General features: G+C 46.2%; 1 protein-coding gene across 5 annotated transcripts; it reads right to left on the reverse strand.

Annotated features, from left to right (window-relative positions):
• Positions 1-1,678: 1,678 nt before the first annotated feature.
• LOC140908656 (glutathione S-transferase 3) lies at positions 1,679-25,588 on the reverse strand. Of its 5 annotated transcripts, none has more exons than XM_073336251.2 (9): positions 25,437-25,588; positions 22,926-23,007; positions 22,529-22,597; positions 16,572-16,670; positions 14,352-14,406; positions 8,058-9,228; positions 7,485-7,773; positions 4,000-4,154; positions 1,679-2,096 (listed from the first exon to the last, which is right to left on the reverse strand). In XM_073336251.2, exons 2-6 carry the CDS (start codon positions 22,986-22,988, stop codon positions 9,062-9,064), a joined length of 453 nt encoding a protein of 150 aa, XP_073192352.1. In that variant the 5' UTR covers positions 22,989-23,007; positions 25,437-25,588; the 3' UTR covers positions 1,679-2,096; positions 4,000-4,154; positions 7,485-7,773; positions 8,058-9,061. The 5 variants fall into 5 exon arrangements, with proteins under 5 accessions (XP_073192352.1, XP_078708209.1, XP_078708211.1 ...); XM_078852083.1 differs by lacking the exon at positions 25,437-25,588 and adding an exon at positions 24,717-25,009; XM_078852085.1 differs by lacking the exons at positions 22,529-22,597; positions 25,437-25,588 and adding an exon at positions 24,717-25,009 and having other exon boundaries at positions 1,681-2,096.
• Between the last annotated feature and the right edge of the window lie 557 nt (positions 25,589-26,145).

Here is a 26,145-nt window from a genome sequence, read left to right on the forward strand (position 1 = left end):
AAAGTATGAATTCCATTTTTTGTGTGTGTGAATGCCATTTGTGATTGTACCCTTCATTGTAGATTATAGCATCCATTATGTAGCAGAGGCTTGACACCTAGTGGGTTGATTATGGGTGTATCTACATGGGGGTTTAATCCAAAACTTTTTGTCAGGCATCAGGTAACTCGCAGTCTGTGAGTCGCACCAAGAGCATGCACATGGAATGCTTGTTCCATTTTCAGTTCACATTGTGTGAACATATGGCAGCTGTTTGCTGAAAACTGAGGATACAGCATTTTCTAGGGGATATCTCGCTGAGTAGCGTCCATCCTGGGATTGTTTTTGCGGTAATTAGTGGGAAACCAGGCAGGTTCAATTATTTAAAAAAAATTCCACAGTCTCCATCCCATACGTCCTTTCTGGGCTGGTTCATGCCATTTTTGAATTGCCATTGGCCAGCATGGACTCAACAATGTTCCATGCTGCTATGGGGAAAAATGTGAATACACACAGGCTGCTTCGGCTGTATTACAGCTCTCAGAGCCTGACAAATTCTGCATTAGACTTTTCCCATCACACTATCGAGCAGATAATGCAGGAGCAAGAGAATATTCTATGGCAACAGCAACTCCTCTGGCAGCAGGAGGATATTTTGCAGCAATGGCAGCAGGATAGGATGGAAGAACAGTAGGATACTGAGCTGTTGGAGCAAGAGGACTGGTTTCTGAATCACCTAAAACAGCATTCAGCACCATTTCTGGGCCCCGGAAACCCAGTGTGGGTTTGTGGGAGAGAATCGCTCTGCAGACCTGGGCAACCAGTAGCATCAAGAGAACTTCAGAATGGGGAGGGCTACCTTTTTTGAAATCTGTGCAGAACCAGAGTTTCAGCAACAGCGTACCAACATGCAGTGCCCCTGCCTCATACCTGTGGAGAAACAGGTCACCATTAATATCTGGAAACAGGCTACTCCAGAATGTTACCAGTCTGTAGTAAACCAATTTGGCATGGGGAGATCAAGTGTTGGGGCCATTCTCATGCAGGTCTGCTATGCTATTGATAAGGTGTGGTCATAAAACTAGGTAATGCTCAGGAGATCACTGATAGCTTTGCATGCATGGGATTCCCAAACTGTATTGGAGCAATTGATGGAACCCATGTATCTATCATTTGCTTGACCCCCCATCCCTGGCCAAGGTGTAGAATTGATAAACAGAAAGGCTTGGTGGACCACCGCAGCAGGCTCACAGCACTTTAATGCAGGGTGGTCTTGGAAAGTCCATGATGCTAGGATCAGTTATTCTGGAAGACCTGGTTTATCCCTCGATACCCTGGCTAATGAAGCCATACACAGGCTGTTTGGACAGAAGGAAGGAACATTTTAACTATCACCTGAATAGTTGCAGAATGGTAGTCAGGGATTAATTTGGACTTTTGAAACTGAGCTCAAAGTACAACAGTAAGAAAAATGTCAAATACAATGAGTGCAGGGGGGTGGTGCATAAAGTTAAAGATAAAAAAAAGCCTCACATCTGATTCTTCTTGTCCACATAGGTTCTGGGGTTGAGTTCCTTGGCTCAAAATTCTCAGGGACTTTGCAGGGCTCAAAAGAGTTGAACAACCACGTGCTAGTGCTCTCAATGCCGAGAAGCTGGATCTGAGAGGTCAATGGGAGCCACTAGGAGCACTGCTGTGGGAATGTGGAGTTTAGAAGTTGCTGCAGGTCCCAGTAGGCAGCATTATCTAGGGGCTGAAGGGCATGTCTGGGTCCCAAATTATGGGGCTGCAGGGCCTGCTGGCCTAGAAAAACATGTTTTATAGAAGGGATTCTGGCTCAGGCTAGCATCCATGACTTGCCTCTGCAACTCTCTGTCTTTTTCCATGCTCTCCCTCAGCATGGTGATGCTGTCCTTGGCCACTGCCACAATCTCCTGGGACAGCTGCATTCCTTTCTCCCTCTGGATCCTTATGGCCTCCACCTCTCTGCCAGCCTGGTTTCCCCTGTGACTCTGCCATGAGTTCTGCAAATGACTCATCCCAAGTTTTTCTTTTTGGTCTCCTCAGGTTGATCAGCCTCTCAGCAGTATGTAGAGGCCCTGTCCTTAATAGTGTGGCTGTTGCAGGTGAGAGCAGGGGAAAAAACCCATCACTTATTGTTCATATCCCAGACAAGTCATGATAGCTTTTTTTAGTATGTATATTTGACCTTGCTTCCCTGAGACTATTCCCATCTCTGAGCTTCCTCCAAGAATGAGAAGTGCTCTGTGTATACAAAGGGTGCTGGGTGTATTTGGATTTCAGTCTAATGTATCTGCTTTCATTGGGGTGGGTGATGTGGTATGGTTGGAGCTATGTTCCAGGTTTGTTTTTGAAGAAGATTATGGGGGGCAAGCTAGACAGTGATCCTCTCTACATCCCTCTTAGGTGGTCCTTATTCATAATGACTTTATGCCGAGGCTGGTGAGTAGGAGGCAAAGAATGGTCTTATTCAAAAAAGCAAAGAGCAGAAGTGAGATACACTGTGTAGTTATTCACCAGGATAGTCCCCCCAGGAGCGGTGCAGAAGTGGAAGGGGCTTGCAAACTATGGGTGTGTGGCTATTCCCTATAATGTGCAAAACAAAACTGAGCTATTTCTCAGTCTTAACTTCTACTACATTTTCCCTGCAGGCATGGAGAAAGTGCAGAGAAAAACAGATAGGGTCCTACAATGATTTTCAGCTACAATGAGTATTACAGGGCATTTGTACCTCAGTGGGGAGTGGTATCACTTGTGCCTTGACCAGGTGTGCCGTGTGCACTTATACCTCATGTAAATTATAAAAAGTAACCAAATTTCTCTTCCTGTAAGCATTGGCTCAATAAACAGTTGAATTTTGAACAAATGAATGCTTTTGTTATTCAGATCTGCAGAGGGGTGGGAGGGGGAGCAGGAGGGACAGATGGCGAGTGGGATACAGACTGTGACTGCACCATGCTAGTGGGTGCCATTTTGAAGCCACACTAGGCAGGAGTGGGTGGGAGGCAGGGGCGCCTAACTCCCATCCACCAGCAATAATACTAAATAATAACTTGTGAACCCAGAGAATTACATGCAGCAGTTCCCCCCAGGGGATCTGACTCTTTGTTTCTGGCCTGGGTTTCTGGCTGGAACTCGGGCTCAGCCGAGGCAGGCCAAGGCAGGCACCAGGGTCTGTAGCAGCATGGCAGGACTGGACTGGCTTTCTAGTTGACTGTCATAGTCTTGAGTCACAAAAAGATCCCGGCTCTCGGGGGCAGGCAGCTCCTCTCCAGCATCCTGGTCATCCCCTGCTGAGTTGAGCTGGTCATCCTTGGTGTGGGGCAACAGGCTCCAAATAGTGCCTGGGATGGGTTATACTATAATTGTGTCGAATCCTACCCAGTTCATCACAAAATGGACAGGTCACACGTCTCCTGCTGGATTATCTCCTTTTATCCCTTGTTTCAATGTACTTTCTCCTGAGCTGCTTTCTCTTTATCCAGCACTGATCGGTGTCTCATTTGTGATCCTTCATTTGGCAATGGCTGGCCACAAGAGCTTCTTGAACCAACACTTCTCCCCAGATGGTGATGAGACTCAGGTCTTAGCTCCAAGCAGATGCGTGAGACATGTTGTTGGGCTTCTGGAGTGCTTGTATCACACCAGAATAATGATACACTGGGATCCAGGAGCAAATGGGCAAAATCTGGCTCTGTTCCACCTTTTAAAGGTGGGGTAGGGTCACCTTGGAAATTTGACACAAGGGCAGGGAAGGCACACAAGTACACAGACAGGTCAGTAATGGACGGCCTACAAATCACTGTGAGATAGCTGTTGAAAGTATGTAAACAGTAGTGCTCAGCAATTGCATACACACAAACCAAAACCTGAACTAGTTCAATTTGAAGCAAACCTAGTCCATTTTGCAAGAGGTCTCCAGAATTCCTGATAAATGGAGAGTTAGTGTACAGTGATGGGTCTCATTGTGTGTACGCAAGTGTTTTCAAACTGGCTTACCTTAATTTGATCTGGTTTAAACACCCATGTAGACAAGCTCTATGTCTGAGAAGTTGTGACATAATAATCAAGGGCCATCACTGTGGAATGACACTTCCTTTTTGGGTCTTCTACCAGCAGGACTATTGACTTTGAATGTCTATCTCCATAGAAACCTGCAACACATGGAGAAACAGGGACCAGAACTTATTTTAAAAGGGTTGCTTCCCTAAGCAAAGAGGGGATGGGGCATTCCAACCCCAGAAGCAAGACAGCCAGTCCAATAAGGAGGGAAGAGCTGCCTGGCCTAAGGATCAAAGTCAGGTCTCACAGGGTGGTGAGATCAGAGTAGGAGTATTGTGTTTGTTATTTTACATAGATCTGTAACTCTCTTGTGCATCAGCAAGTCCTTTGCTAAGCCTATGTTCATTGCTTTACTGCCACATGGTCCATCAAGGGACTAACTAAAGTTCCTGCATCTCAGGGCCAGGGACGCCCCCTTCAGCTGCATCAGGGAACCAGCACTCTTACCTGGTTAGTCTATTGGGCATCCTGACTTATGACTGAGCAACTGAGCAGTAGTAGCTCAGACTTCCTGCCTGAGGGCTGAGCAAATCAACAGTGTGTTGCCCAGGCTTCCTGGCATAAGGGCTAGCACTCATCTAGCCCCGAGTGTGGGGCCAGGGGCAGCGGGACCTGGGCATACCTTGCTTGACCAAGTCCCAGCCCAGGGCCCTAGAAGTGATGGGTGACGTGACACACGACTGATGGAGGAAATGAGGTTGCTGTCTTGCCTCCCAACAACACAATAGGAGCAATGTCTCTTATCCTTGGGCTACTTCCTACCAGCATCTGGTGGGGCTGCTTCACGGCTGCTGGGCCCTAGTTCCCAGTCTCCTTGCCGAGTGGCTCACTCTCCACTTCCCCACTGGGTTTCTCCAGCTCCTGGGGCAGTAGTTTGCCCTCTCTCCAACTGGGTCCAGAGGGTCATCGCCCACAACAGCCAATCGTGGTCGCTGCAGGCTATTTGGCTCCCTCAGAATGATGTCTGGCTCCTTCCCTGGTCTAGCCCCAGCTGAGCTGCAGGGCCCTGCTCTTATACTTCCTGCGAGGGGGGTGGGGTGGGGTTAACTGAGCCCATCAGGGTGAGCTAACCCCCTTTGCACTGGAAAGAGGCCACTCCACCTCATTACAGTAATCATCAAATCAGCTCCCACAGACAGATCGATTCTGAAGGGAATGTGTCTAAGCAACTGGGGGGCTTGGAAGAACTGTGGCACTGATTCTAGGATCTAAGTGGCCAAACTGGGGTCCCACTGCCCAAGAAGGGTTTCAGACATGGGGTGTGCCCCTGAGAGACCGAGAGCTAGGAACAGTGCTCAATCACTACAAGACCTAGAGGTCTTAGAAGCACATGGGATTCAGCAGTCGGATCCAATCACAACGGACTGGTGTCCAGCCAGAGAGTGGATCTCAGCCAGGTTGTGATGCTGAGGCTCAAAGAGATGAACACATGACTTACCCAAAGACACAGTGAGTCAGTGGTAGATTTGGGAATAGACACAAGGTCTTCTGAATCTGATGCCCGTACCCTATTTTTATAGGGCGATAGATGGGGCTTGCAATAGCATACCGTGTACTTGGGTGCACACTGGAATCTGTGAGGGGACTGATATCTGGGGTGAGGGCAGGCATACTGCTTAAGGCATAGGTAACTGCATTCTTGGTTATGGTGGAGAGCGCAATTCAGAACTGCCAGGCCTGGGATCAGACCTCATTGCCTCTTACAAGCAGCACTGCTGAGTTTAACATTGCATTACAATTTGTGAAATGTGTGTAAATCATTGTGCTAAATAATTAGCTATATTAAAACTGAAAGCATGGCATATCACTGCTCAATGGGCATCTTGGGAAGTATGTGTGTGTGTCATATTACTTGTTGATCTGCTCACCTAAAATTACCTGTAAGAGAGGAAATTCTGAGAGAGCAGTGGGATCATACTCTTCAGTCATTAAAATGGATTCAAGTACTTGTACATCTGCCCAGCTGAGCTGGTTGCCAACAAGAAAATCTTGTCCCTGATCTTTTAAGATCTATATATGAGAAAAAATATTTTGGGGGCACAAATAGGCCCTACACTGCATAAATACAAACCACTAAGCAGTCTGACATTTTCAAAGCAAATTCATTTAAAAATCTGTTTCATTTGGGGGGAAAATTATATACTATTATTATTATATATTATTTATATATAAAATAAATAATCCAGGACAGCAAAACTACCGTACTAGTGGCATTGAGTGAGAAAATCCATCCGTCTTAATATTGGCCCCTTTTCCACAAAAAGATCAATACGAATGAGCTACTGCCTCTGCGCAGAGCCCCACTGAAACTGCATCTGTCTGAAGCCAATGGGATTATGTGCAGGAATAGGGGTCATAGATTCATAGAATCATAGAATAACAGAGCTGGAAGGGACCTCTGGAAGCCATCTAGTCCAACCCCCTGCCCAGAGCAGGACCAATCCCAACAAAATCATCCCAGCCAGGGCTTTGTCAAGCCTGACCTTAAAAACTTCTAAGGAAGGGGATTCCACCACCTCCCTAGGCAACGCATTCCAGTGTTTCACCACCCTCCTAGTGAAAAAGTTTTTCCTAATATCCAACCTAAACCTCCCCCACTGCAACTTGAGACCATTACTCCTTGTCCTGTCATCTGCTATCACTGAGAATAGTCTAGATCCATCCTCTTTGGATCCACCTCTCAGGTAGTTGAAAGCAGCTATCAAATCCCCCCTCATTCTTCTCTTCCGTAGACTAAACAATCCCAGTTCCCTCAGCCTCTCCTCATAACTCATGTGTTCCAGTCCCCTAATCATTTTTGTTGCCCTTCACTGGACTCTCTCCAATTTCTCCACATCCTTCTTGTAGTGTGGGGCCCAAAACTGGACACAGTACTCCAGATGAGGCCTCACCAATGTCGAATAGAGGGGAACGATCACGTCCCTCGATCTGCTGGCAATGCCCCTAATTATACAGCCCAAAATGCCATTGGCCTTCTTGGCAACAAGGGCACACTGTTGACTCATATCCAGCTTCTCGTCCACTGTCACCCCTAGTTCCTTCTCTGCAGAACTGCTGCCTAGCCATTCGGTCCCTAGTCTGTAGCGGTGCATTGGATTCTTCCGTCCTAAGTGCAGGACTCTGCACTTGTCCTTGTTGAACCTCATCAGATTTCTTTTGGCCCAATCCTCTAATTTGTCTAGATCCCTATGTATCCTATCCCTACCCTCCAGCATATCTACCACTCCTCCCAGTTTAGTGTCATCCGCAAACTTGCTGAGGGTGCAATCCACACCGTCCTCCAGATCATTAATGAAGATGTTGAACAGAACCGGCCCCAGGACCGACCTTGGGGCACTCCGCTAGATACCGGCTGCCAGCTAGATATGGAGCCATTGATCACTACCCGTTGAGCCCGACAATCTAGCCAACTTTCTACCCACCTTGTAGTGCATCCATCCAGCCCATACTTCTTTAACTTGCTGACAAGAATACTGTGGGAGACCGTGTCAAAAGCTTTGCTAAAGTCGAGTCCACTGCTTTCCCTTCGTCCACAGAACCAGTTATCTCATCATAGAAGGCAATTAGATTAGTCAGGCATGACTTCCCCTTGGTGAATCCATGCTGACTGTTTCTGATCACTTTCCTCTCGTCTAAGTACTTCAGAGTTAAGTGCTTGGTTCAGGACTGGGGCCCAAGTCATCATGCAGAAGGAAAGGCACCTCACTCTCTCTTGAAACAGAGAACAGTCATATGAATATACATGGCTGATGACAGGTGGAAGAAATCAAGGCCATTCCATTTTGTCCTCCTTTCCCCCTCTTTATTCAATGGTTTATGGCCCCATTTTACAGATGGGAAAACATCAGCAGAGAGAGATGCCCAAGAGAACACTTGAGTTTTTTTAAAAATAGGAATTAATGTAAAAAACAAAAATAAAAAAATCACTTACATTCCCCCCACGTCCTTCCCACCCTCTGTCTACCCATTTGCAATGTTCTGTAGCTGCCATATACCTTCTCATATACTGGAAAGTATCTGTTGGTGGCACTCTGAATCATGAAGGCAAAATTCTTCTCCTTTTCCTCAGGAGATGAGAAAGGGTAAATCATGAGCATTTCATTCAGGTCCATTGTTCCTTCAACATACATATCAATCCTCCCATAAAAATGGTAATTGAAGAAATTTCAATGATTAATTTACTAAGTCATTCTACTGCACGATGCTGCAATTCCTGTATATGAAGGCCATACCCAAGCAGCAGAATGTCTGTCACCTGGGGAGTGAATCTCTGCATGCAGAGGGTCTGGGGGAGGAATGGCAAAGCTCAGATTTTTGATTGAGCTTTCCCAAACTAAATAGTGTTTTAAAAATTGTGGGGAAAGGGAAAGAGAGGTTCTGAAGGTCAAATAGCCTTGTTTAAAAGAATAATTACAAAACCTGCCCCAATACAGTAGTAATGAGCTCCAAAAACCAAAAAAAAACCAGGTGGTTAGAGGCTACAGCCCCAGGCCAGCCACACATTGTGTGTGAGTACACTGGGTTATCTTCTTGGAGCTCATGAAGTAAATGGAGCCCTGCCTGGGCTCAGAAGTATGTCCACAGGTCCTGATCCTGCAATCCATTACACAGCTCAGAAAATCACTTCAGTTTGGAATAAATTTTTACATAACTACTCTAACTTTCCTATCGTCATTTTGGAAATGGCTGGAAGGGGATGTGACAGGCATCCTCTGAACAGGTATGTAATAACAAAAATGGTTCACTTTAGAGGAGGGAGTAAAAGTTATTTGCACAGTGATAGAATTTCTAGAGGGATGACAAGTTAGATGGTCCCGTTCAGAAAAGATCCTATCAGAAATCAGCCTGCATCTAAAGAATAAATTAAATATATAAAAAGATAATTGTAAGGATGATTTCATTTCCATAGAAATGAGAGAGTCTTCATATTTGTTAATTTGAATACAAAGTTTTCATTTCATTTTCAAATAAATATTTTTCATTTTATCTCAAGCAGCTTTTACAAAATATTCTGGTACAGTCTGTTACAGTACAGTGCTCTCTCCCTCAGGTCCTTCCCACAGAGGTTGTGTTTCCCTGCAATGTAGTTGAGAATGGCTCTGGACTCCACCAACTTCATCTCATCGATTTCTACCAGGGGCACTTGGTGAAACAGTAGGAATCCAGCTTTGGAAAGGAAAAGAAATTGAGTCATTTAGTCCCTGTAAATTGTCAGATCATTGCAGGGGGATTGAGATAAATGACATTTCTTCAGTTGCCACTTAGACCATTGTCTTGGAGTGTATTAATCCCTGAACCTAAAATTCTACAGAATTTTTCACAGACCCATAAAATGCATGCCAGTGCTAGCTTTTGCATTTGACTCTATCAGAAAAACATCAGTAAGGGATATAAACAACTGGGTAGCCACACAGCTATCAACCAGCTGCATGGCTGGAAAATGGAGATACTTATTGTATTTCTTCTCAAGTCAACTTCCACATACTCTAACTAAACTGCTTTCAAATCAAAGCTTCTTTTTTGTGACAGAAGTGTAGGAATGGCGTGTTGTAAAATGCACATTTTTCAACCTAATTACTCCCTTGCAGAGCTTAATCTATCACTATCCCCTAACTCCCTTTTAGAGATTCACCATAATAGATGCAGAAGTGATTCGGTTAATTGTGGGGCCTCCATCAAGTTATAAGGAGACCTATATATTTACATATACATTTAATATAAGATAGATGTGTCCTAAAAAACATAGAACATTATGTTGTGAGAGTGGCATTAAATGATAACACTTTGCAATGTGACAGTGCTATACTATTGTGTCTATAGCATGTCTGTGCTGCTTATTTGGGCCCTTAAAACCAGCTCTGATTTTGGATATGTAGATCCACACTTTTGCAGGAGAGCAAAATAGTAGTGGATCAAATGTGTGACACAGAAGCTACTTGTCAGCTCTTCCAACTTCAATATGACTCCAGAGAGTAGAACCTAAGGGTATGTCTACACTACAAAATTAAGACGAATGTATAGAAGTCGATTTTTAGAAAGTGAGTTTATACAGTCAATTGTGTGTGTCCCCACTAAGCGCATTAAGTCGGCAGAGTGCGTCCACAATACCAAGGCTAGCGTCGACTTTCAGAGAGTTGCAGTGTGGGTAGCTATCCCACAGTTCCCGCAGTCTCCGCTGCCCATTGGAATACTGGGTTAAGCTCCCAATGCCTGATGGGGCAAAAACATTGTTGTGGGTGGTTTTGGGTACATGTCATCAGTCACCCCTCCCTCCGTGAAAGCAACAGCAGACAATCGTTTCACGCCTTTTTATTTGTGCGGGCGCCATCCTGCCTTCAGCAGACGGTGCAGTAGGACTGCTAACCGTCATCATCATCCACCGCTTCCACTGCCACTCTGCTCTCCTGCTCTTGTCTCAATAGCGAATTTCTCCGTGCTGTCTCACATGGGCTCCCACTTCCACTGCAACTCTGCTCTCCTGCTCCCATGAATCCACCTCGCAGGTTGTCAGCCACCGCTTCCACTGCCACTCTGCTCTCCTGGTGGTCTCGCATGGCCGCTTCCGCTGCAACTCTGCTCGGTTGCTCTTGTCTCGCCATAACACGGCAAGCGTGCAGCCCACTCAGCTGTTGTGTCCTGGCAGCAGACGGTGCAGTAGGTCTGCAAACAATCATCATTGAACGACCGCTTCTGCTGCCACTCTGCTCTCCTGCAGACGCCATACCACGGCAAGCACGGAGCCCATTCAGATCATCACAGCAGTTATGAGCATTGTAAACACCTCGCACAATATCATGCAGTATATGCAGAACCAGAACCTGCAAAAGCAGGCGAGGAGGTGATGGCAGCACGATGACGAGAGTAATGAGGACATGGACACAGACTTCTCTCAAAGGGCCCCGGCAATTTGGCCATCCTGGTGGCAATGGGGCAGGCTCATGCTGTAGAATGCCAATTCTGGGCCCATGAAACAAGCACAGACTGGTGGGACAGCATAGTGTTGCAGGTTTGGGATGATTCCCAGTGGCTGCAAAACTTTCGCATGTGTAAGAGCACTTTCATGGAACTTTGTGATTTGTTTTCCCCTGCCCTGAAGTGCAAGAATACCAAGATGAGAGCAGCCGTCACAGTTCACAAGCAAGTGGCAATAGCCCTCTGGAAGCTTGCAATACCAGACAGCTACCGGGAATCAATTTGGAGTGGGCAAATCTACTGTGGGGGCTGCTGTAATCCAAGTAGCCAAAGCAATCAGTGAGCTGCTGCTATCAAGGGTAGCGACTCTGGGAAATGTGCAGGTCATAGTGGATGGCTTTGCTGCAATGGGATTCCCTAACTGTGGTGGGGCGATAGAAGGAACGCATATCCCTGTCTTGGGACCGGAGCACCAAGGCAACCAGTACATAAACCGAAAGGGGTACTTTTCAGTGGTGCTGCAAGCACTGGTGGATCACAAGGGACGTTTCCCCAACATCAGCGTGGGATGGCTGGGAAAGGTACATGACGCTCTCATCTTCAGGAATTCTGGTCCGTATGAACAGCTGCAGCAAGGGACTTACTTTCCATACCCGAAAATAACCATTGGGGATGTTGAAATACCTGTAGTTATCCTTGGGACCCAGCCTACCCCTTAATGCCATGGCTCATGAAGCCGTACACAGGCACCCTGGACAGTAGTCAGGAGCTGTTCAACTATAGGCTGAGCAAGTGCAGAATGGTGGTAGAATGTGCATTTGGACATTTAAAAGCTTGCTGGTGCAGTTTACTGACTTGGTTAGACCTCAGTGAAACCAATATTTCCATTGTTATTACCACTTGCTGTGTGCTCCACAATATCTGTGAGAATAAGGGGGAGACGTTTATGGCTGGGTGGGAAGTTGAGGCAAATCGCCTGGCCGCTGATTACGCGCAGTCAGACATCAGGGCAGTTAGGAGAGCACAGCAGGGTACGCTGTGCATCAGAGAAGCTTTGAAAACCAGTTTCATGGCTGACCAGGCTATGCTGTGACAGTTCTGTTTGTTTCTCCTTGATGAAAACCTGCCCCCTTGGTTCACTCTACTTCCCTTTAAGCCAGCCACCCTCCCCTCCCCCCTTCGATCACCGCTTGCAGAGGCAATAAAGTCATTGTTATTTCAAATTAATGCATTCTTTATTAATGAGTCACACAAATAGGGGGATAACTGCCAAGGTAGCCCGGGAGGGGTGAGGAGGAGGGAAGCACTGGGTGGGGTGGCGGTGGAGGGGAGGAGGGAAGGACAAGGCCACACAGCACTTCAGAACTTATTGAATGCCAGCCTTCTGTTGCTTGGCCAGTCCTCTGGGGTGGAGTGGTTGGGTGCTCAGAGCAGTGGCAGTGCCTTTCCTGCACCTCAACCATATGGCGAAGCATATCAGTTTGATCCTCCACTAGCCTCAGTATTGTATCCTGCCTCCTCTCATCATGCTGCCGCCACCTTTCCTCTTGATTCCGCCACCTCTCCTGTTGCTCCCGCCACCTGTCCTCGTGTTCATTTTGTGCTTTCCTGGACTCTGACATTGTCTGCCTCCACCATTCTGCTGGGCTCTTTCAGTGCTGGAAGACTGCATGAGCTCAGAGAACATTTCATTGCGCGTGCATTTTTTTTGCCTTCTTATCTGCGCTAGCCTCTGGGATGGAGATGCTAGTCACAGCGTTGAAACATTTGCAGCTGTGGGAGGAAAAAAGGGGAGATTAAAATTGAAAAAGACACATTGGCCATTTAAAAGGACGGGCTGATGTTTTCAGGTTAACGTGCAGCACAAACCCAACTAACCCCCCACACACACCCAATTCTCTGGGATGATTGCTTCACCCCTCCCCCCACCACGTGGCTAACAGCGGGGATGATTTCTTTTCAGCCACAGGCAAACAGCCCAGCAGGAACGGCCACCTCTGAATGTCCCCTTAATAAAATTCCCCTATTTCAACCAGGTGACCATGAATGATATCACTCTCCTGAGGATAACACAAAGAGATAAAGAATGGATGTTGCTTAATGCCAGCAAACACCAGGACCATACGCTGCTTTCTTATGCTATGATTCCAGACTACATGCTACTGGCCTGGTGTGGTAAAGTGTCCTACCATGGAGGACGCAATAAGGCTGCCCTCCCCAGAAACCTTTTGCAAAGGCTTGGGGAGTACCTCCAGGACAGCTTCATGGAGATGTCCCTAGAGGATTTCTGCTCCATCCCCTGGCACATTAACAGACTTTTCCAGTAGCTGTACTGGCTGCAGAATCACCCAAAGTCTTCAGGGCAAAGTAATCATTAAACATGCTTGATTTTAAAGCATGTATTATATTTACAAAGGTACACTCACCAGAGGTGCCTTCTCCGCCTTCAAGGTCCGGGAGCCCGGGTTGGGAGGGTACTGTCACCAGGGTGATAAACAGTTCCTGGCTGTCGGGGAGAACGGTTTCTCTGCTTGTCTGCTGTGCGCTATCTCCTCCTCATCATCTTCCTCGTCCCCAAAATCCTCATCCCTGTTGCGTGAGACTCCTCCCTTGCAGGAGTCCATGTACAGGGGTGGGGCAGTGGTAGGGGCACCCCCTAGAATTGCATGCAGCTCATCATAGAAGCGGCATGTCTGGGGCTCTGACCCCAAGTGGGCGTTTTCCTTTTGGGTTTTTTGGTAGGCTTGCCTAAGTTCCTTAAGTTTCACGCGTCACTGCTGTGGGTCCCTGTGATAGCCTCTGTCCTTCATGCCCTTGATGATTTTTTCAAATATTTTGGCATTTCGTCTTTTGGAACAGAGTTCTGATAGCACGGATTCGTCTCCCCATACAGCAATCAGATCCAGTACCTCCTGTCCATGCTGGAGCTCTTTTGCGATTCTGGGACTCCATGGTAACCTCTGTTGATAAGATCTGTACGGTCACCTATGCTGATCAGCTTGCCACACTGGCCGAACAGGAAATGAAATTCAAAAGTTCGCAGGGCTTTTCCTGTCTACCTGGCCAGTGCATCTGAGTTCAGAGTGCTGTCCAGAGCAGTCACGATGGAGTACTCTGGGATAGGTCCCAGAGTCCAATACCGTCGCATTGCATCCACACTAACCCAAATTCGACCCGGCGATGTCGATTTCAGCGCTAATCTCCTCGTCGGGGAGGAGTACAGAAATTGATTTTAAGAGCCCATTAAGTCGACAAAAGTGGCTTCGTTGTGTGGGTGGGTGCAGGGTTAAATTGATCTAACCCTGCTAAATTCAACGTAAACTCATTGTGTAGACCAGGGTTAAGAGGAGAATTTAGCTGTTATTCAGCAGGCTTACCCTGAATTAACTTTTCATATTGTTTTCTTGTTTCCAAATATTCGGCTTCTTCAAACTGGAAAACAAAGGGACAAGAGGAACTAGATAGTTATATCTCAGAGATTACAAGTGAAGATTTTAGTCAGGGGATATTTGCTTAATAGCTTCTCATAAATGGGTTAATATAGGAGACGCATCCCAAAATATCCAATGTGAAAAGAGGAGGATCTAAATGAGGCAGTGAATGATCCAAATAAAAGTTTGTGCTGCTATTACTCTGTACCCCACCTGATCTCATCAGGTTCATTACTTCAAACTCAAAGATGGCTAAGACCCCCTTGGAAACGCAGAACATTTCATGAGGCAGTCTGTGATCATCAGAATGTTTGACACTATCAGTAGAATCCCTGTGGTTATACTGTGCAGCTGAACACCTCGGGTCTATTAGCATAAAAACTGAGGGTAAGTGATATTAGTGTTTCAGCATCAGCCGTCCAAGCTTCTTTTCTGTTATCATGTTTAACAGTTAGACTAGCATAATTCTGTGTAAGAATTTTTCACAAGCTTACTTGGAAACTAATATCCACTAACATCCAGTTATGTAAGCCTTGTATATAAGCTGGGTGCTGTTAGCACAGTGACTAAGGAGAAAGTGTGGAAAGCAGAATGTATACTAAGCTACTCCTGGGGGAATTCTGTGCCAAAAAAAATTAAAAGTTCTGCACACAATATTTTAAAATTCTGCATATGTTGGCAAAATAATGCAATTTCATCACTCTGGTTTCTATTATTTTGATAATTTATTTAAACTACAATACAATGGATGAAGAATGGGAGAAGGGAGCATTGGGAGAAACCCCCCTTTCCTAATAGTAATGTAGCTAGGTTTGACCCTTTATTTCTAGTTATTAGTCATTAGTTATTAGTCAACAAATATATGCAGCCATATGCTCAGTTTTACATCATAGGCAACTGAAGAGCAAGTGAGGGCTGGGGAATCAAACTCACAATTTATATTGGCTACTGACCATCTCCAGAAAGATTTGATTGGAAATTTTTTTAGTCCAAAAATTTAGACCAGTTTTAATCACTAAAGGATCATAAGCATTTATAAGGCCATACTGTCCTTTACACCACTTTGGCAATGTAAAGGAGCCTTAAAACTTTTACACCTGATTTATACTCATGGAGGAATTCACAAAGACAATGGGAAAAATTCACTAAGCAGGCAGGCTGCTACATTCTGCTCTGCCTCAGGAGACAGAGCCTGCTTCATGTCTACCTCCTCAGAAACACCCCGAAGCCTTGCTCCTCCATGCCAAATGTGCTGCAATAGCGAGTAAGAGGGCCAGAGTGTCTCTCTCTCTCTCTCACCCGCATGGCTGCCCAGTGGTGATTTATGTCTCGACCTGCTTTTCTGCGCACCCAAACCAAACTGCCTGTGCTGCTGGGGAGGGGCACATGACCACTCTTGCGTCTTCCCTTTGCTTCCCTGTCAGAAGTCATTTTTCTGCAAGGAAGCAAAGAAATCTGTGGGAGACATGAATTCTGTGCACGTACAGTGACGCAAAATTCCTCCAGGAGTAGTGAGCCCCTGGTCTTTCCAGCCTTATGGGACAAATATGACCTTGTAACTAGGGCCTAGGGAGATCTGGATTCTACTGACTCTGGCAGAAACATCCTGTATGATCTCAGGCAAGTGCCTTTGATCTCAGTTTCCTAGACCTAAACCTCAACAGCGTTGTCCAGGCAGAAACAGAATGGCACCACTGAGCTCTGGATTGCAAGGTGCAGCAGCTCAGAGCAGGAATGGCCACAAACCTTCCAGCCTCCTCCAGCCACTCTGGCAACTGCCGCCTCTTTGGGCCAGCCCCTTCTCCTCACCCTCCACTCACCACTTCCGCTTTGCCCTTTGCCACCTTCCAGGGGCGCTGGGCCCCTCCAGACCTGGGAGGGGGTCATTGCCAGCTGCCACTCCACCAGTGTATACAGTTTGGGGGGCAATGTCCGCCCCATACCCTCCCAACTCTGCCCATGGCAGACCACCTGAGACTGTGTCACAGCCCACCTTTGGGAACCTCTGCTATAGAAGTCTTATTCTGTGCACCTAGGGGCACATGATCATTCATGTCCTGCTGGGTTCAGAACTGTGGACTGAGCTTCAGTGAGTTAAAACTTGAAAAAATCTTTTCAATCAAACAATCTTTATGAGATATCTTAATTGATACATTATGAACAAACCTCAACCCCAGCTGTTTCTAACAGCCATCTTATCGTTTCCATTTGGCCTCTTCCATTAAAGTAGTAAAGCTTGGGTTTTGTAGCCATGATTTGGATTTCCTGACAAAGAAAGCAAGGAAAAACATTTTGCACAGTTCTAACAAAAAATTTCAGTTGTCCATAGATCAAAGCAGAACTTTTGTATGTGAATTTGTTTTGGGAGCATATTAGAGGTTGTAAGCTTATATTTAAAATATACCAATACTGCCTTACAAAGAATACCCAAAAATCACCTCTGTGGCTTAATGCATATTATGGCAAGGGGGGATGAGGGGATGATGTGCACGAGAGAGCCTGATTCTGGGTTAATGTGCACTGCTGGGAGGATGCCAGATTAGTCCTACCTGCTTGAAGAAGTAAAGCCTAATGCCAATGGTTTCAAACTTACATGCCGAAGAGTAGATACCCAAATAAACATCCTGGTTTATTTTTCAACTAGAGCTGCCAATGCTCAGAAACTTTGAACTATCAGCTAGCATATTATTGCCCGCATATTCCTATGCTTCACATCATTTTTGACACACATTGTAACAAACCAAGTAGATACTTGGAGCAGAATATTTTTCCAGTAACTATGCAATAGAAAAATTGTATCGCTGACTGTAAACCAAGGCATGTATTTATTAATTGTAGTTGGGAGTGTGGAAGAGGAGGGGATAGTAAAAGCAAATAACCTCTCCCCACCCCCTTTCCTTTTAAGATGCTCTCTAGTTGTTCATTTAGTTTAGACATTGAAGGGTATTGTTTCCTGTCTCTTTAAAGTTTTTCAAATGCGGGAATGGGATACCTAGATATGGGCTAGAATAGTTTTGAATGGTGCTATGCTCTAATATGGCCTCCTCACTGTATCTTTGCCAGCAGTTGTTTTCTTTGACAAGATTTCAGTGACAAAAATGAAATCTTAATAAAGCAGCGCTGCAGCATTCGGTGAAAATGGAAAGTGCCTTTCCTCTGACCAACTCTCAGGAGTCAGGGAACAGAGGGGGAAGGGATTTTGATTTTTGTAGATCGCATCGCTGTAGCTTTTACTGCTGTCTGTCTGTCCCACACATTCCGCCTGATGCACTCAGAGAAAGCAGACGCTCAGTTCCTGGCTTCCCTTCCAGTCACTCTCACTCACTTGCTCACCTCTTGTCTCCCCCTTGGCATGTGCTCTCTCTGTCCTCGCTCAGCAAACTAAAAGCTGCCTCCCTCCTCTGAGATGCCTTCCTGCTTTCCCCTCCCCACTTCTAACCCCTGGACTTTCTTCCCTTCCCAAGGAGGCTGTGAGCAATCAGACGGCCTTTGCTGCAAGTAAAGATATTAGCACAACCTGCTGCTCCATTCATGCCCAACAGGTTAGAACGTAAGGCAGTTGCCTGCATGTACCCCTCAGTACAAACCTGTTCCAACTTGTGGCTCTCTCAGCTGTTTTCCATCTTAAATGAAATATACTTTCAAGTTATGAGATTGTAGCTCCGCCTCCAGACTCCTCAGTCACACAGGGGCTTATCCAGCTTCCCTTAAAGTCTATGTGAAGACTCCCAGATAGAGTTACACTGAAACAGTAAGGAAAGGAAATGCCCACTTCTTTTAACAAACAAACCTATCTAACCCTTATCTGACTGTCTCAAGCAAAGAATATCAGAATGGCCCCAGTGGGTCGGATCACAGGTCCATCTAGACCACTATCCTGTCCTCAGACAGTGGCCAATGCCAGGTTCTTCAGAGGGAATGACCAGAACAGGGCAATCATCAAGTGATCCATCCCCTGTCATCCACTCCTGCTTCTGGCAGTCAGAAGTTTAGGGACACCCAGAGCATGGGGTTGCCTCTATGACCCTAACCTCCTCCGGTCCACACAATGAAAACTCTCACCTGAGGTTAGAGGTCCTTTCATCATAGGCTAGCTGGGAGTGTAGTTTAGAGCCAGAAGGACAGACAAGTTGTCCCCCAATTCAGTGGGAAAAAGTCATAGACTGGCTCAGATATGCCTCCCAGAAGTCCTAGTGATGCCCGAAGGGGAGTTCAGCAGCAGTGAGGACACTGGAATTTGACTGTGGCTTTGCAGTGTGGCTGCTCACACCTGGACTAGGCTAATCTGGGTGCTTAAACACCCAAGCTAACTCTGCATACCCCAGCTCTGTCTCTCCATCCAATGCTGCCGTATGAGACACAGAGAAATATACTGAGCAGTACTGAATTTTAAAAAGAATAATCTTTTGCAATAACTTGATATGTGAATTCTGTCCTAGGGCCTGATCATTCACCCATATTAGACTAATGCAGAGATCCTCTATATGGACAATCCCAAACTGGATAGAGGAAAGGGGTTACCTGCCTCTATTACACGATCCTCCAGGGGCTTGTGAGGAGATGGCAGGAAATACACTTTGTTTTCCCCTGCCCAGACAGACCAGTAGAAAATTAATGGCACCTCTGAGGTGCACATAGGAAGCCTTCTACAATCCTTGTGGACTAAAGATCACAAAACTGTATCTTGCAAGTAGCAGTTGCCTTATAGAGGCGGGACTGTGCCAAATGGAACGTTAAAAGTAATGCCCTCTGTCCTCAGTGCACATGTAGTCTAATACTCCCTTTGTCCCTGATAACTCAGGTAATTGGAAAATGGAATGAAGTTCAACTGTTCCAATTTTTTAATAAAGACAATGTCATGTCTCAAGGTGAAAATGGAACTTGCCAGAATGGCTCTGTGCCTTTATTTTCAGATAAAGAACTTCCTTATTCAGCCTGCAGTAAGTGTTGGGAGCACTAGAGAGCTGTTTATTTTTGAAATTGTGTTTCAGTAAATTATTAGGGCTGCCTCATAAGTACCCAGTCCTGGAAATACTTGAACATAGAGGTAACTTTACTCACACGAGTAATACCATTGACTTCAGTCCCATCTGTGACTTCAGTAGGACTACGCACTTGAGTAAACTTACATGTGTTGTTATAGAGACAAGGTGGACGAGGTAATAATACCTTTTATTGGACCAACTTCTGCTCGGCTTTGAGCAGCACAGAGCTCTTCTTCAGGTCCAGTAAAAGACATTGCCTCACCCAACTTGTGACACTTTTATACCAATAAAAATAAAACCCAACAGGATCTTCTAAAAGGGGATAAGACAAAATGCCGCACTTATTGTGGATACAAAAAGCGGCACAGTAAACAAGTAATCATAAACATTCTATCCCAGGTACTCACACAAAACACCAAAAGAGGCAAAGCAAGTAAACAGTCATATTTACTACATCCCATTCACTTCCACACACATACACATACAAGTTCTGCAAAGTTGTTATAGTTGCCAGCCTAGAGGTTGCTCACGCCAAGTTACTGGCCAGGTAACCTGGGCATGAGGGTGGAGCTGAGTCTTTGTCAGATGAGCATCTGATGCTCCTGGCGGGTGGTTGCAGAACCAGACTCAAAGTTCTTAGTCTTTAGGGTCTGTTTTTATAAGAGTTTTATTCCTATGCCAGTCTATGGGGGTGGCTTTATCATGCTGTTGCTGAATCAATCAGCAGATGGCACATCCCTGATGGCTCCGTGCTGCCAGATGTTATCTTGCTCTTTGGTTCTCCCATCCTTGAGGCTGTTAGGTGGATTCCAGTCTGCCCTCCAGGGGTCAGCCGGTTATCCCCACTTTGCGCAATCGACACTGAAGTGGTAACTTTTACCCTAGCACTCTTAACCATTCATCTTCTATTTACACACAACATCCATTCATATGCATTCTCGAGCTTTATTTCAACATATATCTCTTCTGACTTTAACAACTCTTAGGGTGTAACAAAACTGCTTAACCCCCTAACCATATAACATACATAATAAGCAAGTTAAAGAACGTGAGAAGGGTGGGACTCTCTATTAAGGGTGTGTGCTGTTCCGAGTAACAGTTGTTTTTGCAAAGTCTTATCTCTTCTGAGAACAGACTCTCTGTCCCAGGATGTGCTCAGCAGTTTGGCCTTCCAATTAACATTACTTTGGGATCTTTAAACTATATCAAATTAAAAATCATACAGAAATCCTCTGGTATTGTAACAACACTAACATCCTGGGACAACACTGCAAACAAACATGTGGTGTTAGTATTGACCATCAGGATTGCAGTTGTGCACAGAGGCCTCAGCTCTGTTGTGCTATGCCCCGTACAAACATATAACAAAGATGAGTTTAAGGGTTTGCAGGATGAATTACTCAATTGTACCAGATACCAGTAAAAATGAACAAGATGATAAGTTGCTGCCCTGACAGACGTTAAAAAGCCTTTGCTCAGCACAGAATGCTGCTTTTCATTCTTAGGTGCTGCTAAGTTATTTCAGTATTGGTCTCTTGTCCTGTATCACACTGGAGGAATAAAAATACTGGCTTCTCAGTGCCAAATCCTCTAGAATCCTGAGATATTCCACTAAAGAACACTAAACTTTCTAAACTACTACATGCCACAAGGGGCCACAGCAACACCCCAGCAATATTGTTAACCTGTCCAACTATACCCTCAGCCCAGCAGAAGCAGCTGTCCTATCTCAGGGCTTCTCCTTCTGCCCCTCCACCCCCACAAACATGATACAGTTCTGTGGTGACCTAGAATCCTATTTTCGACGTCTCCGACTCAAGGAATATTTCCAACATACCTCTGAACAACATACTAATCCACAGAGACCTCCCTACCAACACTACAAAAAGAAGGATTCTAGGTGGACTCCTCCTGAAGGTCGAAACAGCAGACTGGACTTTTACATAGAGTGCTTCCGCCGACATGCACGGGCTGAAATTGTGGAAAAGCAGCATCACTTGCCCTATAACCTCAGCCGTGCGGAACACAATGCCATCCACAGCCTCAGAAACAACTCTGACATCATAATCAAAAAGGCTGACAAAGGAGGTGATGTTGTCATCATGAATAGGTCGGAATATGAACAAGAGGCTGCTCGGAAGCTCTCCAACACCACTTTCTACAAGCCATTACCCTCTGATCCCACTGAGAGTTACCAAAAGAAACTACAGCACTTGCTCAAGAAACTCCCTGAAAAAGCACAAGATCAAATCCGCACAGACACACCCCTGGAACCCCGACCTGGGATATTCTATCTACTACCCAAGATCCATAAACCTGGAAATCCTGGGCACCCCATCATCTCAGGCATTGGCACCCTGACAGCAGGATTCTCTGGCTATGTAGACTCCCTCCTCAGGCCCTACGCTACCAGCACTCCCAGCTACCTTTGAGACACCACTGACTTCCTGAGGAAACTACAGTCCATCGGTGATCTTCCTGATAACACCATCCTGGCCACTATGGATGTAGAAGCCCTCTACACCAACATTCCACACAAAGATGGACTTCAAGCCGTCAAGAACACTATCCCCGATAATGTCACGGCTAACCTGGTGGCTGAACTTTGTGACTTTGTCCTTACCCATAACTATTTTACATTTGGGGACAATGTATACCTTCAAATCAGCGGCACTGCTATGGGTACCTGCATGGCCCCACAGTATGCCAACATTTTTATGGCTGACTTAGAACAATGCTTCCTCAGCTCTTGTCCCCTAACGCCCCTACTCTACTTGCGCTATATTGATGACATCTTCATCATCTGGACCCATGGAAAAGAAGCCCTTGAGGAATTCCACCATGATTTCAACAATTTCCATCCCACCATCAACCTCAGCCTGGTCCAGTCCACACAAGAGATCCACTTGCTGGACACTACAGTGCTAATAAACGATGGTCACATAAACACCACCCTATACCGGAAAACAACTGACCGCTATTCCTACCTACATGCCTCCAGCTTTCACCCTGACTACACTACACGATCCATCGTCTACAGCCAAGCTCTGCGATACAACCGCATTTGCTCCAACCCCTCAGACAGAGGCAAACACCTACAAAAGCTCTGTCAAGCATTCTTACAACTACAATACCCACCTGCAGAAGTGAAGAAACAGATTGATAGAGCCAGAAGATTTCCCAGAAGTCTCCTACTACAGGACAGCCCTAATAAAGAAAATAACAGAACGCCACTAGCCGTCACCTTCAGCCCCCAACTAAAACCCCTCCAACGCATTATTAAGGATCTACAACCTATCGTGAAGGATGACCCAACACTCACACAAACCTTGGGAGACAGGCCAGTCCTTGCCTACAGACAGCCCCCCAACCTGAAGCAAATACTCACCAACAACCACATACCACACAACAGAACCACTAACCCAGGAACCTATCCTTGCAATAAAGCCCGTTGCCAACTGTGCCCACATAGCTATTCAGGGGACACCATCACAGGGCCTAATAACATCAGCCACACTATCAGAGGCTCGTTCACCTGCACATCCACCAATGTGATATATGCCATCATGTGCCAGCAATGCCCCTCTGCCATGTACATTGGTCAAACTGGACAGTCTCTAGGTAAAAGAGTAAATGGACACAAATCAGATGTCAAGAATTATAACATTCATAAACTAGTCAGGGAACACTTCAATCTCTCTGGTCACGCGATTACAGACATGAAAGTTGTGATATTACAACAAAAAAGCTTCAAATCCAGACTCCAGTGAGAAACTGTTGAATTGGAATTCAGATTGCAAATTTGATACAATTAACTTAGGCTTGAATAGAGACTGGAAGTGACTAAGTCATTATGCAAGGTAACGTATTTCCCCTTGTTTTTTCCTACCCCCTCCCCCCGACGTTCTTGTTAAACCCTGAATTTGTGCTGGAAATGGCCCACCTTGATTATCATACACATTGTAAGGAGAGTGGTCACTTTAGATAAGCTATTACCAGCAGGAGAGTGGGTTTGTGTGTGTGTGTGGGGGGGGGGGTTAGAAAACCTGGATTTGTGCAGGAAATGGCCCAACTTGATTATCATACACATTGTAAGGAGAGTGATCACTTTAGATAAGCTATTAGCAGCAGGAGAGTGGGGTGGGAGGAGGTATTTTTTCATGCTTTGTGTGTATATAAAAAGATCTTCTACGCTTTCCACAGTATGCATCCGATGAAGCGAGCTGTAGCTCATGAAAGCTTATGCTCAAATAAATTGGTTAGTCTCTAAGGTGCCACAAGTACTCCTTTTCTTTTTGCAAATACAGACTAACACGGCTGTTACTCTGAAACCTGAGATATTCAAACGCTGAGGAATGTAACAGCCAATTGTATGTTTCATTCAATTGTTGCTTCTGGCTGCTTGATTAACTGTTTGCAGGAGATGGAAAAACTCTGACTCTCCCATTCATGTTGAAGGGGTACAATAAGGTTAGAACTTTGCAACACTTTACAAATCTACACAGCTATAAAATTCATAGTTTGTTTGTGGGTGGTGGTGGTGGTAGGGGGTTGGATTATTTTTGCAAGACACAAGAAATCATCTGATACCTCTTTGTTCTACTTTTCTGCTTTTTTAAATTCCCCTTTTAATTTCTTCCTCATTGTCTCTCTTCTTCCTTTGTCATCTAAATTCTTTTGTAATATTAAAATTAAGCACTAACTCCTGTAACTGATTATGTAAAAAAGAAAACCCTTTTGTGGTATATTGTGCCAGACTTCTTTGTGAAGACAAAGCCTTTTGAATTGTATTTTAAGATGAGGCTGTTTGAATCTGCACATCACACGATTCTACAGCGATAAAGCTATATTTTTTAAATGTACAAATGAAATCCTGCTAAGATCTTGTGCAAGGATTGGAAAAACTGGCTCACAAAATAAAAATGAGATTTTGCACAGAAAACTTTGAAAATCAAATTCACTCATAGGCCATAAATTAAAGAGATAATATTAGCAATTACATTTTGATCTATTTCTGAACATGTCAGAAAGTGTGTGAATCCAAAGATTGTCAAAGTAATTCCACTTGCATATTAAAAAATCCAATCTCCATCACTTTTGGTATATTCTCTGAAAATTTCTTCTCTCCCATCTGTATTCCACTTAATTTCTCTCTCTCCCTTTGCAATTATTCTGAATTTCCAACTGTGCTATTTCACTCCTAAAGCATTTTAAGATACTCCTTGCATAAGATGTGCTCTACAAAGCAGGGGCTCACTGCTGAAAACACTTTCATGCACAATCTCATTACAAGGCCCAGAACCCTGTCCCCAACCCCTTTTCCCACCTGCTCACACACAATATTCCAGGTTCAGAAACCTCCTTCATGACTCCTTGTTGCTTGTTACTGGACCTGGAGAAGCAGGGGCAGAAAGCTGAGAGCATGACATAGAGCCTTCCATAAATCAATATTAGTATTCCCTGCTTTGTGCTTTTCCCTTGTCAGCAGTCTATGCGCTGCAGAAGCAGAAAACCCCGGTGCGGGGTATACTCAGTGATGAGCTGCCAAAATCTTAACAATGGGTTCCCTCTTCACCCACGTGGGGTCGTTGCCCACCCCCGCCCCCTGGGACTCCTGCCCCATCCAACCCCCCCACATTCCTTGATGCCCCCCCAGGACCCCTGCCCCATCCACCCCCCTTCCCTGTTGCCTGACTGCCCCCAGAACCGGGCAGGAGGGTCTCATGGGCCACCATAGTGGGTGCCCACCCCACCCCTAAGAGCCAGAGGCACCTGATGGGGGGCGTGGTGAGGAGTCCCAGCGGTGCTTACCTGGGGCAGCTCCCAGGAAGCATCCGGCAGGTCCCTCTGGCTCCTGGGGGTGGGGGAGCGTAGCTAGGGGGGGAGAAGGGGAGCGAGCACTCCCCCCACTGATCACATCAAAAGTGGTGCCTTAGGAGCCGACTCCTTGGGTGCGCCGGGGCTGGAGCACCCATAGGGAATATTGGTGAGTGCAGAGCACCCACCAGCAGTTTCCCTCCCCGCCCTGCACCCGGCCCCAGCTCACCTTCGCTCCGCCTCCGCCTCCTCCCCTGAACGCACCGCTCCACTCTGCTTCTCCGTGCCCCCCTCCGCCAGCTTTCCGCAAATCAGCTGTTTGGCGGGAAGCCAGGGAGGGCTGAGAAGCAGGCCGCGGCTTCTTGCTCAGGCCGAGGGAGGCGGAGGTGAGCTAGGGCGGGGAGCAGTTCCCCTGCATGCCCCCCCCCCCGGGTTACCTGCTGCAGCACGGGCAGCCCTCCTCAAGCGTCTCCCCCCGCCCCTGGCCCCAGCTCACCTCCGCCTCCCTGGGCCTGAGTGGGAAGCCGCCGCCTGCTTCTCAGCCCGCCCTGGCTTCCCGCCCAAACAGCTGATTTGTGGGAAGCCTGCGGGGGCGGAGAAGCAGAGCAGGGAGGCACGTTCAGGGGAGGAGGCGGAAGCGGAGCGGAGGTGAGCTGGGGCCGGGGGAGGGAGCTGCCAGTGTGTGCTCTGCACCCACCAAATTTTCCCCTTGGGTGCTCCAGGGCTGGAGCACCCATGGAGTCCACGCCTAAGGCACCACTTTTGGCCGGTTAAATTTAGAAGCCCTTTTAGAACCAGTTGTCCCTCGTGGAACAACCGGTTCTAAAAGGGCTTCTAAATTTAACAACCGGTTCTAGTGAACTGGCTCCAGCTCACCACTGGGTATACTGCAAGCCTGCCAGGCTGGAACAGTTTCAGTCCCATTGGGAATCCTGCAG

The sequence above is a fragment of the Lepidochelys kempii genome, chromosome 3, assembly GCF_965140285.1.
Source record: "Lepidochelys kempii isolate rLepKem1 chromosome 3, rLepKem1.hap1, whole genome shotgun sequence".
NCBI classification, from domain to species: domain Eukaryota; kingdom Metazoa; phylum Chordata; order Testudines; family Cheloniidae; genus Lepidochelys; species Lepidochelys kempii.